Source organism: Lepidochelys kempii, chromosome 14 (genome assembly GCF_965140285.1).
Source record: "Lepidochelys kempii isolate rLepKem1 chromosome 14, rLepKem1.hap1, whole genome shotgun sequence".
In the NCBI taxonomy this organism is placed as follows: Eukaryota; Metazoa; Chordata; order Testudines; family Cheloniidae; genus Lepidochelys; species Lepidochelys kempii.
In genome coordinates, this window is record NC_136393.1 from 29,055,509 (window position 1) to 29,067,749 (window position 12,241).

A 12,241-nucleotide genomic window follows, 5' to 3' on the forward strand; every position below is an offset into this window, starting at 1 on the left:
CCTACTGCTATATTCTTGTTGTTCAAGCATGGAATTACTTGATTCTGTGGTATAGTTTGGTTCATTTAAGATTTTTACTTCGTTTGATTCTACGCTTTCTTTCACATATAATGCCACTGCCCCACTAGCACAACCTGTTCTGATATTCTGATATATTTTGTACCCTGGTATTACTGTGTCCCATTGATTATCTTCATTCCACCAAGTTTCTGTGATACCTACTGTATCAATATCCTCATTTAATACCAGACACTCAAGTTCACCCATCTTATTATTGAGACTTCTAGCGTTTGCATATAAACAAAATAATTGTCACTTTCTAGCTGTCTGCCATGATGTGGTGTAATTGAATGGGACTTTTTTTTCATTTGACTGTTTCTCATCTGATCCTTCCCATATTGTATCATCTTCCATCCTCTCCTCCTTACTAGGACATAGGGAATTTCCATTTATAGATCCTCCCCTAAGTGATGTCTCTGTCTGAACCACATGCTCCTCCGCACCTGTCAGCTTTCCCCTAGCTCTTGGTTTAAAAACTGCTCTATGACCTTTTTAATTGTAAGTGCCAGCAATCTGGTTCCATTTTGGTTTAGGTGGAGCCCATCCTTCCTGTATAGGTTCCCCCTTTCCCAAAAGGTCCCCCACTTCCTAATAAATCTAAACCCCTCCTCCCTACACCATTGTCTCATCCACGTATTGAGACCCTGCAGTTCTACCTGTCTAACTGGCCCTGTGCATGGAACTGGAAGCATTTCAGAGAACACTACTATGGAAGTCCTGGACTTCAATCTCTTACCTAGCAGCCTGAATTTGGCCTCCAGGACCTTTTTCCTGTCCTTCCCTATGTAATTGGTACCTACATGTACCACCACCACCGGCTCCTCCCCAGAACTACACACAAGTCTGTCTAGATGTCTTGAGAGAGACAAGGTGGGCAAGGTAATATATTTACTGGACCAACTTCTGCTGGGGAAAGAGATACTCATTTGAGCTACACAGAGCTCTTCTTCAGGTCTGGGAAATGTACTCAGAGTGTCATAGCTAAATACAAAATGGAACAGATTGTTTAGCATTAGTAGATAACACATATTTCAAGAGACCATTCAAGGTGAAATTGGTCCAATAAAAGATATTATCTGACCCACCTTGTATCTGGGACTTGTATCCTGGGACTGACACAGCTTCAGTAACACTGTATTAAATATGAAATGGCAGAACTACTAACTGTGGTATGTAATAGTTTGCTAAAATCAGCATCTGTACCAGAAGACTGGACGATACCTAAGGTAATCTCCAGAGGCAATCCTTGCAATTACAGGCCAGTAAGACTAAATTCAGTTGACTTGGTTGAATCTATAGTAACGAACATAAATATCAGAAACATATATAAACATTATATGCTGGAGAACAGTCAACATAGCTTCTTCAGGCCAGAGAGAGGCAGACACTAGCCTCTCCTCCCTCTGGTGGCAGCAGCTGACGACTGAGTACCCCACTCTCCTCCAGCAGTCCCAGGCTGATCTCATTAGCTCACTGGGATCTACCCCTGCTGTTCTGGCGGTGACTCTGAGCCATAAATCCTGCTCAGAAATCCAAGAGGGGCCCTGGTCCATCCTGCCACCCCAGACGGTCCCAGTCAGGAGCCAGAGACCAGAAATCGTGAGTTTGGCTTAAGAAAATAGTGAAAGAGTGTGTCTGTTGGGGGCCAGTTCTGTGGGGCTATCTGCCTTGTAACTTTGGAGCCCTTAGGGGTTAGTCCCCTGCTCCCCCGCCAGCGTGACCATTTCCTCTGAAAACAAAATCCCCAGCTGGCTGATGGGTAGGGCAGCCCCCCGCACGATGCGGTGAGGGAGCTGCCATTGTATCTCTCACGATCGCTCTCCTTTATCACTAGCCTCTCTCCCCATTCCCCAGCCAGTCTCCGCTTGCACCGCCATTCTCCCTCCAGCCCCCCAAGTCTCACCCCCCCACTTTCTCCCCTTCTCACTGCCCCCCCCGCACCATTTTCCTTCTATCCCACCCCTGTTCCCACCCGCTCCAGGATCCTCCTCCCGCCCCCTGACTCTCCGGCATTGCCTCATCCTCCCTGCAACGCAACCACTGCCCCCTACTCCCATCCCGCCCCCTGCATCCCTGTTCAGCCCCCTCCTACCCCTCACACATCCCATTTCATGCCTCAATCCCCCCCTGCCCCACTTCAGCCCCCTTCCGGCTCCCACCCCCCTTTATCCTCCCACGTGTCGCTGTCCCAGCCCTCCCCACGGCGCGCGCTGGCTTCACCCGCCCCGCAAACACCGGGAGCTGGCGGCAGCTTCCCCGGGCCCAGGGCAGGGAATCGCAGCCAGCCCCGCTGGGAGCAGCCTGGCACCGGGGGGCACCGCTCCCTGGGGGGATGGGCAGGTCTCTCTTACCTTCCCTCCAAGCGGTGCCCTCCCTGGGAGCAGGGCCTGGGGCCTGGGAAGGGGGGTCCTGGACAAGCTGGGGTCTCTGCACCGGGAGAGGCTCCTGGGAGCAGCGGGAATGTTACTGCTGGAGATTCCCCTCTCCCGGCTGCAGCCAGGGCTCCGGGGTCCCCAGCAGCAGCCGCCGGGGCTCGGGGATCTTGCAAGGAGCGTGGGCTCCTCACAAAGCCCCAGAGTCACTGCAGCGAGAGCGATTCACTTCCTGCTGCCCAGACTGAGTGACCCCAGCGATCGCTCCCAGAGCCGCATCCCAGCTGCTCCTGGGTCCTAGCGATCAAGGGATTGCACTGCAGCCCCCTGCCCCAGACACTGCCTCTGGGGGTCCCAGTTCCCCTGGGCACAGGCAGCTTCTCTCAGCATTAAGGGGGGATCAAGTGCAGAAGCCACTGTATCAATGGGCAGAAAGGAGACGTGCAGATCCCAGGATGGGGGGAGAAGGGGCATTTCTATGAAGACTGGGCGTTGTTCCACAGAGTCCCCAGTATTAACAGGGATACACATGGGTCCTGGTCCTTGACAGGCTGCCCAGAACCGGGATCAGCAGGAGACACGTTTCTCGGTGACACTGACTCTGTGTGTGAGTCACTCTGATCACAGACTGGCACAAGGAGCAGTTTGTCAGAGACGGTCTCTTGTCTCCATACCAGGCTCACTGGCTACTAGCCCTGGGCCGGAGCTACAAGCTCTGCTCCCCTAACTCGGGCCATGTAGCTGTCAGTGCTTTGCAGGTTCCTCTGGTTATTCGCAGGGCTGGATTAACCCGTCACTGGGCACTAGGCAACACCCGGCCATTTCTGCCCCCTGCCAGTCCCCCGCTGCCCCCCTCCTGGCTGGCTCCCCCTGTGGGCACTGACAGCAGCTCCCCATGCTTCACCTGGATGCTGGTGGTGAAGCACCAGCTGGTCTGGTTCCAGGGCTGCTGCTCTACGCACTCTGGATAGGCCCGAATGTCCCACATTGGTTGCGAGAGAGGGAGGCAGGGGAGCATCTGGGGTCAAAATTGAGCCACTGGCATTGTGCCATGGAGTTAAAACACCAAATTTAGCCTCCCCTCCCCCCACCTGAAATGGGACATGGGCCTGAGACAAAGCAGAGTGGGCAGGGGGGCAGCCACATGAGAGGCAGGCCAGGGAAACCATAGTGTGAGGCACGTGCTGGTGCTTAGGTATGAAATAGGGATCTGTGCGCCTAGCCTGAGCCAGTGGGAGCATGCCCAGCACCAGATTTGTAGGCATTTGGATGATTTAAATGACAGAAATTTAGGTGCATAGGATCTTTAGACACCATCAGAGTTAGGCAACAGCTGAGTGACTGGGGGGGTTGGGGGGCGGTTGAGGATCGATGTCACCTAAATGTCAGATTCAGGTACCTAAAGTGAAAGTAGCAGCTGGGGACCTAAATCTTTTTATGCATCTAGCCCCTGGTGCCTAACCTGCTTTGGTAACCCCACTCAGCCCCTATCTGCATCCTCAGGTGCCTAATACCTTAAAAAATATAACCCTAAGTCATTTTGGGAAAGATGCTTTTGAAAAACTTATCCAAAAGCTAATGGGCTTTAAAAATCAGTTTAATATAATAGGGGCCCATAAGCACTAAAATACCTTAATCGGAATAATATGGAGCTTTGAATGGTATCACTACAAGGCAGGGTCTGACTGTCGATGCTAAATGTCTGAACAGGCCCAATGTTAATGATTATTGCTAAAGCCAGTAACAGATTGACTTTGCTCAGAAAATGTGTTCTGCACTCTAGGGGTAAGCGCTGTAATTCTGGGGGAGAACAATCTGTGTTTCTTACACATAATAGAAAGTGAATGAAGTGCAGAGCCTCCTTCTCTCAGCAATCAGAAGATGCTGCCCCCTCTCCTCATCATTCCTATTGGGATGTCACTCATAGCCCTTTAGATTTCAGGGTTGCTCCTGAAATTTACGAAATCATTACATAGGCTGATCTGCATGTTTAGACTGTAAACTCTTTCCCTAAGGAGCTGTCTGTCTCCCATGATGTGTATATACAGTACCTAGCACAATACGGCTGTAGTCTTCTGTGGAGCCTCTGCCTGCTGGTGTATTACAAATAATCATGATATTAACTGAGATACAATTATGTTGCAACCAGACAAGAATGAATTTGGATGAAAGTGTGATATGAGGAACAGGCCAAGTATAAACAGAGAGAGACTCCCAAACCTACCAATCTAAACTCCCAGTGTGGCAAGACCTTATTCACAGGTTTAATTTTACTACTACCTATAGCCCCAATGATTTAAATGGGTCTCAGCTAGAATTAAGCAGGTGGTAAAGTTTAGAGAGTGGGGATCTTGGGCTGAAACACAGCTCAGAGACCAGAATCACTTTAGCCATATTATACATATATAAATTTGTGAGTATAGTGGCTGCAGTTGAGGCTATGATAGGGCAGAGTTGAGATTGTATGGGTGGCCTCACTGTGCATTTCCGTACCAGACCATGTTAGCATTGCTTTTACCGTTAATCTCCACTCTGAATCTGCTGGGTATTTAATGCAAGACAAACTACACTTGGGAGTGTGAGAAACTAAATTCTACTTTATTATTCCAAAGGACGAACAAAGACTCCTTTCCCCACTCCCAGCCCAGCTCAGCTTGGTACTTTACATCCGCAACCCAGCACATTGCTGCGCCCAAATCCCACATACACCAGCAACAGTTACAAACTGGTAGAAAAGTGCAGAAAATCCAGGAGAGATGCTGGGACCCAGTCATAAAGCAAACACTCTGAGAGCAGGGAATCCAAGGGGCTCAGATTAGAGTGTGGGCAGACTGTTTGTCATCTCCACACAGGACACTGGTAGATGGGGATGGGGTGACCAGCTGGGCTATCAGGCTCCTCATCTCCCTCTGGCCTCTATGGTGGAGATCAGCCTGGCTTCAAGGCTGGCTCAGAATTGTTGGCTTCCCCAACTTCCTTCTTGTCTCTGCCCAGCCTCATCCTCTCAGCAATCGGGAGACGCTGTCCCCTCCCCTCATATTTCATCTAGGGACATAATCTGTAGCCTCTAGATGTCAGGGATGGCTTCACCCAGCACTCACAGGGCAATTCCTGTGTCTCTCTGGCATTGGCACAGCAAGTTCACAGTTCTCGGCATCAGCTCTCTGGTTCTCAAGAGAAAAGTCTGCAGTTTCCCAGCTCTGTTTCCCCTCTCTCTCCCGGAGCGGAGATGTGACTACATCTCACATCTCTGCAGGGGTCAGAAAGTAACTCCATGCCCTCTTCAGTCTCAGCCTCTCGGAGTGTGAATCTAGCACTCACCCTCGGTATTCATTATGAGAGATATTGATAATTTTCATTGTTCAAACACACAAAAATCTCATGACAAAGGGTAAAGAAAGGTTAAAATAAAATAAAAAAGACTCTTCTGGCAAATGATCGTTTGTCTCGTAAAGTCTTTAATAAAACTGTTCTACATCCTGTCAAACTAAACTAAAATCAAACTATGTGACCAAGCAGCCTTCAGGAAGAGAGAAAAGCCAACACTACAAGATGGGCTACAAAACACTTTCAGGTTCATAAAGTGAAATCCCACAGAATCGTAACTCTCAAAAAACGGAAAACAAATGTATCCATTTTCCTCGGAACTGGCTAAACCTGCAGTACTCAGCACCTCCTCATTATTTGGTTGTGTCATTTACAAAAGTTTTAGCATTGTCCTAATGCAAAAAAAGAAACAAAAACAAACCAAAGCTAAAATCTATCCAACTACAAATGTTCTGGCCTTGGCTGGAAAAAACCAGGAGACACTTTACCAATAGATGGAAACAGGGATTTAAGCTCAGAAAGCTGAAACAGAGTTTTCAGGTTCATTTGAATTCCCCCTCCAAGTCCGGGACACTTTCATCTCTAGCTCTCAGGAATCTGAGTCAGGATCAAAAAAATCAAAGTGTGATTCCTAAGCATGGAGAATAAAGAACATTGTGGCAAGTGCCGTGCTGGGAGGTGGAAGGTAGAATGGGGAGAGGATAAAGTATCCAAGGCTGAAACAGGCTGCTGTGTTGGGATGGAGCGTGACGGTGAAGGGGGGAAGAGAGAATCCCTCCAACTCATCCCATCATCCTCAAATAACACAGAATCCAAACACCACTTTTTCCTATCCCTGCTCCAGCAATTTTAGAATCTATTTAATTCTGGTCTCAAAGGGAGTCAATGTACAAAAAATAAATGTTTTTGGCATAACCTGGAGCAATGTGAGACTATGTGGAAATGAGACAATCTCTCCCCAAAGGGGCAACTCAGTGACTTTAACAATCACTCTGCTAATGGGGGGATCAGACTATATAAAATGGTTGGGGTTAGTCTGACTAAGAAAAGTGGAGGAGGGTCGGGGGAGATTTGCTAGCTAATCCCAACCAATTTTCCCACCACAGAGAGATCCTCAGAAGCTGGTGCTGTGTAGGCAGAGGTGGGATCCTGAATCCTTTACACCTCCCACAAAAGACCGTGTGGAAATCAGTCCCTCTCAGTGGTGCTTTCTGAATGCAGAGGGGGCAGGGAAAAGGGGCAGAGGGGATGAGTGATAAGAGGCAGCACCTCTCTTCCCTGTACTCTCCTCTCTTACCCCATGATCCCCTAATACTTGATTTCCTCAGCACCCTCTGTATCCCACATCCACCAGACCCAACCATTCAATCCCCCAGTTTCTTCCCCCAAACCCATCCCTCCTGGTCCATTCACATTTGATCCCCTGTAACCCAGCACCTCAGGGGATTTAGGGAGGGAAAGTTTTGCTAGCCCCCAGGGACACTCACCCTACTGGGACCAGCTCCAGGTAAGTGGGGGAGCCCAGTCCAGGGGTTCCTGAAAAATGGGGGGTGGGGCAGGTGTCCCAAGTGAATGAAGGACTTGGACCAAGTATCCTTCTCCTAGTCTCCACGGAAGGGGCATCATGTCTTGGAAGGGAAGGGAGGGGGGAACTTCATCCAGGCCGAAGGAGCTTCTGGAGGAGTTTCACTCTCCCTTCCCCCACAGGTTAGCAGGAGGCAGGAAGGCCCATCAGTTCAGCAGCCAGGCCTACAGCAGCGAGGACAGCAGTTTGCTTAGACCAGGCTAACCGGAGGCTTACTGATCATCTCCGGGTCAGCTGCTGCTGGAACCTGCCCCCAGAGATCGGCAGCTGGATACGTGAGAGCCAAATGCCACTACTGTGTGTGGGAATTAGGAAATGCAGTTTTCACTATGGCTAGCCCTAGTCAGGCACTGAGAGAATTTCTCTCCTGTGTGGAGGAGTGTCTGATGTCCAGTGTGTTGTTAGCTCCAAGGAAAGCATTTTCCATGCTAAGGACATCCGAGAGGGGTCTTCTCCATGTGGATCTGCCGATGCTTGATGCTGTGCGAGCAACAAATGAAGCTTCCCCCACATTCAAGCTCTTTCTTGTGTGACTTGTCAGATGGGGAGTAATGTGTGAGCTCAGACTACCTGTTTCTGCAGTTATTAAAGCTTTTGCCACAATCCAAATATTTATGGATTCTCCCTTGTGCTGATGTGAAACAAAGTTTGATCTTTGAATGAAACTTTTTCTATTGTCATGCTAAGTTCAGTGTAAGCTGCGCGAACATGCAGCCGCCTACTTAACACTGTGATGGTGCTCAGGGAACCCTCCCGGCCAGGGGAAGGGCAGCCCAAACGCAGCCCCAGCTGGACCTGCTGCAACTAGGGGAGGGGTGGCCCGAATGCAGCCCCCGTCTGATCTGCCGTGGTTGGGGAGAGACACCTCTCCCCCTCAGCCCAGATGCTGCTGTGGGGAGAGGGAGCTAGGAGAGTCCTCTCTTCCCGCCGTAGCCCCAGAGCATCCTCCTGTACACCAAACTCCTGATACCTGGCCCTACCCCAGAGCCCTCACCCCCTGCACCCTAACGCTCTTCCCCAGCCCTGAGCCCCTCATCCCCAGCCACACCCCAGAGCCCAAACCCCCAGCCGGAGCCCTCACCCCCCCCCCCCCCGCACCTCAACCCTCAGCCCTAGCCCTGAGCCCCCTCCCACACTCCGAACCCCTCAATCCCACCCCGCTACATGACTTTTGTTTTGTTCACCAATATGAAGGTGTAGTGGGGCAACTGCCCCACTCCGGTCAGTAGGGGGTTAAAAGCAGCCCTGGAGGTGGCTGTGGTTGGGAAAAGCAGTGAGAGCACCTGAGTGACTAGCTGACCACAGGTGTGGCCAGCTCAATCAGGCCCCAGCTGGCCCTCCTAAGAGGGCTGTGAGCCAGAAGGTAGGGAGTCTCTCTCTAGCCTTAGAGGGAGAAGGGCTAGCTGCCTGAGAGCAAGGTACCTGAAGCAGAGCTGTGCTGGGGAAAGGCAAAGGGAGCTCTAGCATAGCAAATCCCCAGGCCATGGGCCATGCTAAAACATGTTGTGAGGTTGTAGAGGTGCAGCTCGGGGTTAGGCAGAGGCAGCTGGTCTGACCCCCCTTGCTCGTGATGAGTGGTTTACAGACTGCAGTCCACCCCGGTGAGCAGGGGCTAGATGATGACTGGTAGTAGCCACTGAGACAAGGTGGGTTTAGAGAGTTGGGGGTTCCCCTGGGAGGGGAGACCCAGAGCATGGGGGTACTGCTGGGGCAGAACCCTAAGGTAAAGGACACCAGGGTCCAGGAGGGAGATGGGGTCAGTGGCAGGTGCATTGCAGAGGGGGGTCTGGAGCAGGTGAAGAGCTAATTCCCAAGATGACCAGCAGGAGGCACCACACCAGTGAGTCATCAGGCTTGGAAGGGACCTCAGGACGTCATCTAGTCCAACCCCCTGCTCAAAGCAGGATCAATCCCCAATTTTTGCCCCAGATCCCTAAATGGCCCCCTCTAGGATTGAACTCACAAGCTTGGGTTTAGCAGGCCAGCTCTCAAACCACTGAGCTACCCCTCCCCTGTCACACAACACCTCCATATTGGTGCACAAAACAAAATTCATTCTGCACATGTGTGGGAAAAATTAGAGGGAAAGAGCTGTCAAGGCATTTATAGATTCTGTTCCATGTGGATTCTGGGATGTATTGGAAGGTATGAGCTGGAACTGAAGCTTTTCCCATCATCCAAGCATTTATGCGGTTTCTTTCCTGTGTGGGTTCTCAGATGTGTAATGAGTTGTGATCTGTCACTGAAGCTTTTCTGACAGGTTTCAGAGTAGCAGCCGTATTAGTCTGTATCCGCAAAAAGAACAGAAGTACTTGTGGCACCTTAGAGACTAACCAATTTATTAGAGCATAAGCTTTTGTGAACTACAGCTCACTTCATTGGATGCATAGAATGGAACATATAGTGTATATATAGAGATGTAAGCAGAGTCAGGATGGGCTCCACCCTGACATCTGGTGGTGAGGTGTGGCAAGTTGTGGAAAAGAACTTCAGGGGCTGATCTCATTTGCATAGGCACACCCACCCCGCCTAGAATGAGGCCATAACTGCCCAAATGGTCACTTTGGCTGTTGTGGGAACCCCAGTGTCTCTGTTATTGGGGCGGGAAGAATAAATTGTTATTACCCTGATTATGGGAACTGTGCTTGGAACTGTACTTGGCCTTTTATTATGATGGAGGGACTCACCATCAACTGAGTAGCACTCGCTAGGCAAGGGACTTGGGTTCCAAAACTCTGTGAATGGGGAGAGACTTGAGGCAGGTATTAGTACCTGGTGGCATGGGTCCCTTTGTGAGGGCCTGAAACACCTATTCCACCTCTGTCTCTCTCCACTGTGGAATGTCAGAGCTAATTTTGGGTCTATTAAGAGTCTTGCTACAGGTACTGTGCTGCATTCACTTTGGCCTTATGGTGCACCAGCACTAAGGCTCCCACTACTATGAGCTGAAATCACTGAGCACTGTGTCAAGTAGTGGGGAGCTGGAAGATCTAGAGTGCAGTGGTGCTGTTCGTGGATAGACTGGTGGAGTGTTCGTGAGACAGCGAGCTGTGCAGAGCGGAGCTGGTCGTGGTGGAGCGGAGCTGTTCGTGAGACAGCGTAGCAGAGCAGAGCCCTGTGGGGCAGTCAGCTTCAGGACACGTAAGGTGCCCCTTACCTCTTTCCCCCACACACAGGCACATTTTAGCCAGACTGGGGAGTAACACTCTGCAGATGAACTTTTGAACTCTGGGGCTGGACTTTTTTGGACTTTGGGTGATTTGTGGATTGCTGGACTCGAGACGTTTGGGTTCTGGGACTCAAGAACCCGAGGGAAAGGATGTGGCCCAATTTTCTGGGGCGGGTCTTTGCTCATGGTTTGGTTAATGAACACTAGTTGTGGTGTTTCCCCAATTTAATGCTGATGTTGTTTACCTCATGTTATTAAAGATTCTCTACTACACCGAGACTCTGTGCTTGCGAGAGGGGAAGTATTGCCTCTTTGAGGCGCCCAGGGGGTGTGTAAGATTTTCCCAGGTCACTGGGTGGGGGCTCGAGCCAGTTTTGCATTTGCTTTGATGAGAGGGAGCCCCTGTGTACTGAACCCGGCCCTTGCTGCTATCAACTTGGCCTGGCAGAAGGGTTACATATATATATATTCTGCAGCCTGTCAGGGTGAGAAGGACAATTGGGGAGGTTTCTGAATTACCGTTAGTCCACTTCACACCCCAATTCCCCCCAGGCTCTTTCCCTGCAGACAGACACTCTAGACTCTGCCATGCTGAGAAAACCCTCAGTTACGTTATTACAACACGGACCTGACCTCTCCCACCTGGACTAAACCCACAAGACACTTTAAACCCCATAAGAACACAATCTCTGAGCCAAATGCTAGAAAAGAGCAGAATTGAAGGAGTCACTTTGGTGGATCCCCCTGACACTGTCGCCAGGGCAGCACATTCCCCCCAGCAGCATGGGGAATAAGCAGAGGCAGGAACTCACTTTTCCTCTCTCTGCTCCTCACCTTTTTCCCAAGTAAGTCAATCTGCCCTGGGGTGCTGCAGGAAATGGAGTTGGGCAGGGCTGAGAGCCAGGAACCTTCCATCCAACTTCTTGCTTCTGCTGCCCCATTTAGTCTCTCCTGTCTCCTTTCTGCATGGAAGAGCTGGTTACTGTCCTCCCATTCCTGTAGCCTGTGGGCGTTTCCTCTCCCATAACTACTGCCACTGCTAACAGGAGTGTGGGCCTGGGTGTGTTGAGGACAGCAGCTCTGGGACTCAAAAACAGCTAGGAGCAGAGATGGAGTGAGGAGGGGCCGTTTGAGTAGTTACTTTCCTGTCCATCCCCAGCACTTTCTCCAAATTCTCTATCATCACCTGGAGTCTTCAGCTCAGGAGCTGGTCACAGCAGAACCTGGGGCAGACCTAGAGCACTGATTCCAGTCACAGGAGAAAGTACCCCCCTCTGCTGGGCATAAAGGGAGCGTTAGTGATGGTCTATCCCAGCACAGACCACACTGGGCAGCAGCCGCCTCTCAGCCCAGGCTCCCAGATCACAATGGAGGCAGCAGCGTCTACCCCAGGAAGCCCAGCTAGCTCTAGGGTTGCAGTATCCTGAGCACAGAGAGACTGACACCAGCCTCCTCTGCCTTAGCAATTACCAGAGCCCTCTGCTGGGGGCAGCTAATGACTGAGTCTCCCTGTGCTGCCCCTGCAGCCAGCCAGGGACAGCCAGACTGCTGCTGATCTCATTTGCCCACCTGGATTCACACTGGAACCAGAGAACCAGTTCAAACCAGGATTTCGTCCTTAAACTGGAACCGAACCTGAACCCTAATTTTGTTTTACTGACTGAACCTGAACTGAACATAGGAAGAAAAAAAAAGTTTCAGTTGGACTTCTTAACTGCTGTTGCTCTC

The 12,241-nt window shown here is 50.6% G+C and overlaps 1 protein-coding gene across 1 annotated transcript in view; it reads right to left on the bottom strand.

Annotated features, from left to right (window-relative positions):
- Positions 1-12,241, bottom strand: part of LOC140898206 (uncharacterized) — a 46,157-nt gene that overhangs the window by 9,558 nt on the left and 24,358 nt on the right. Inside the window, exon 6 of the mRNA XM_073311694.2 lies at positions 9,536-9,580. Within this exon, the coding sequence (XP_073167795.1) occupies positions 9,536-9,580 (45 nt within the window). The remainder of the gene's footprint in view (positions 1-9,535; positions 9,581-12,241) is intronic.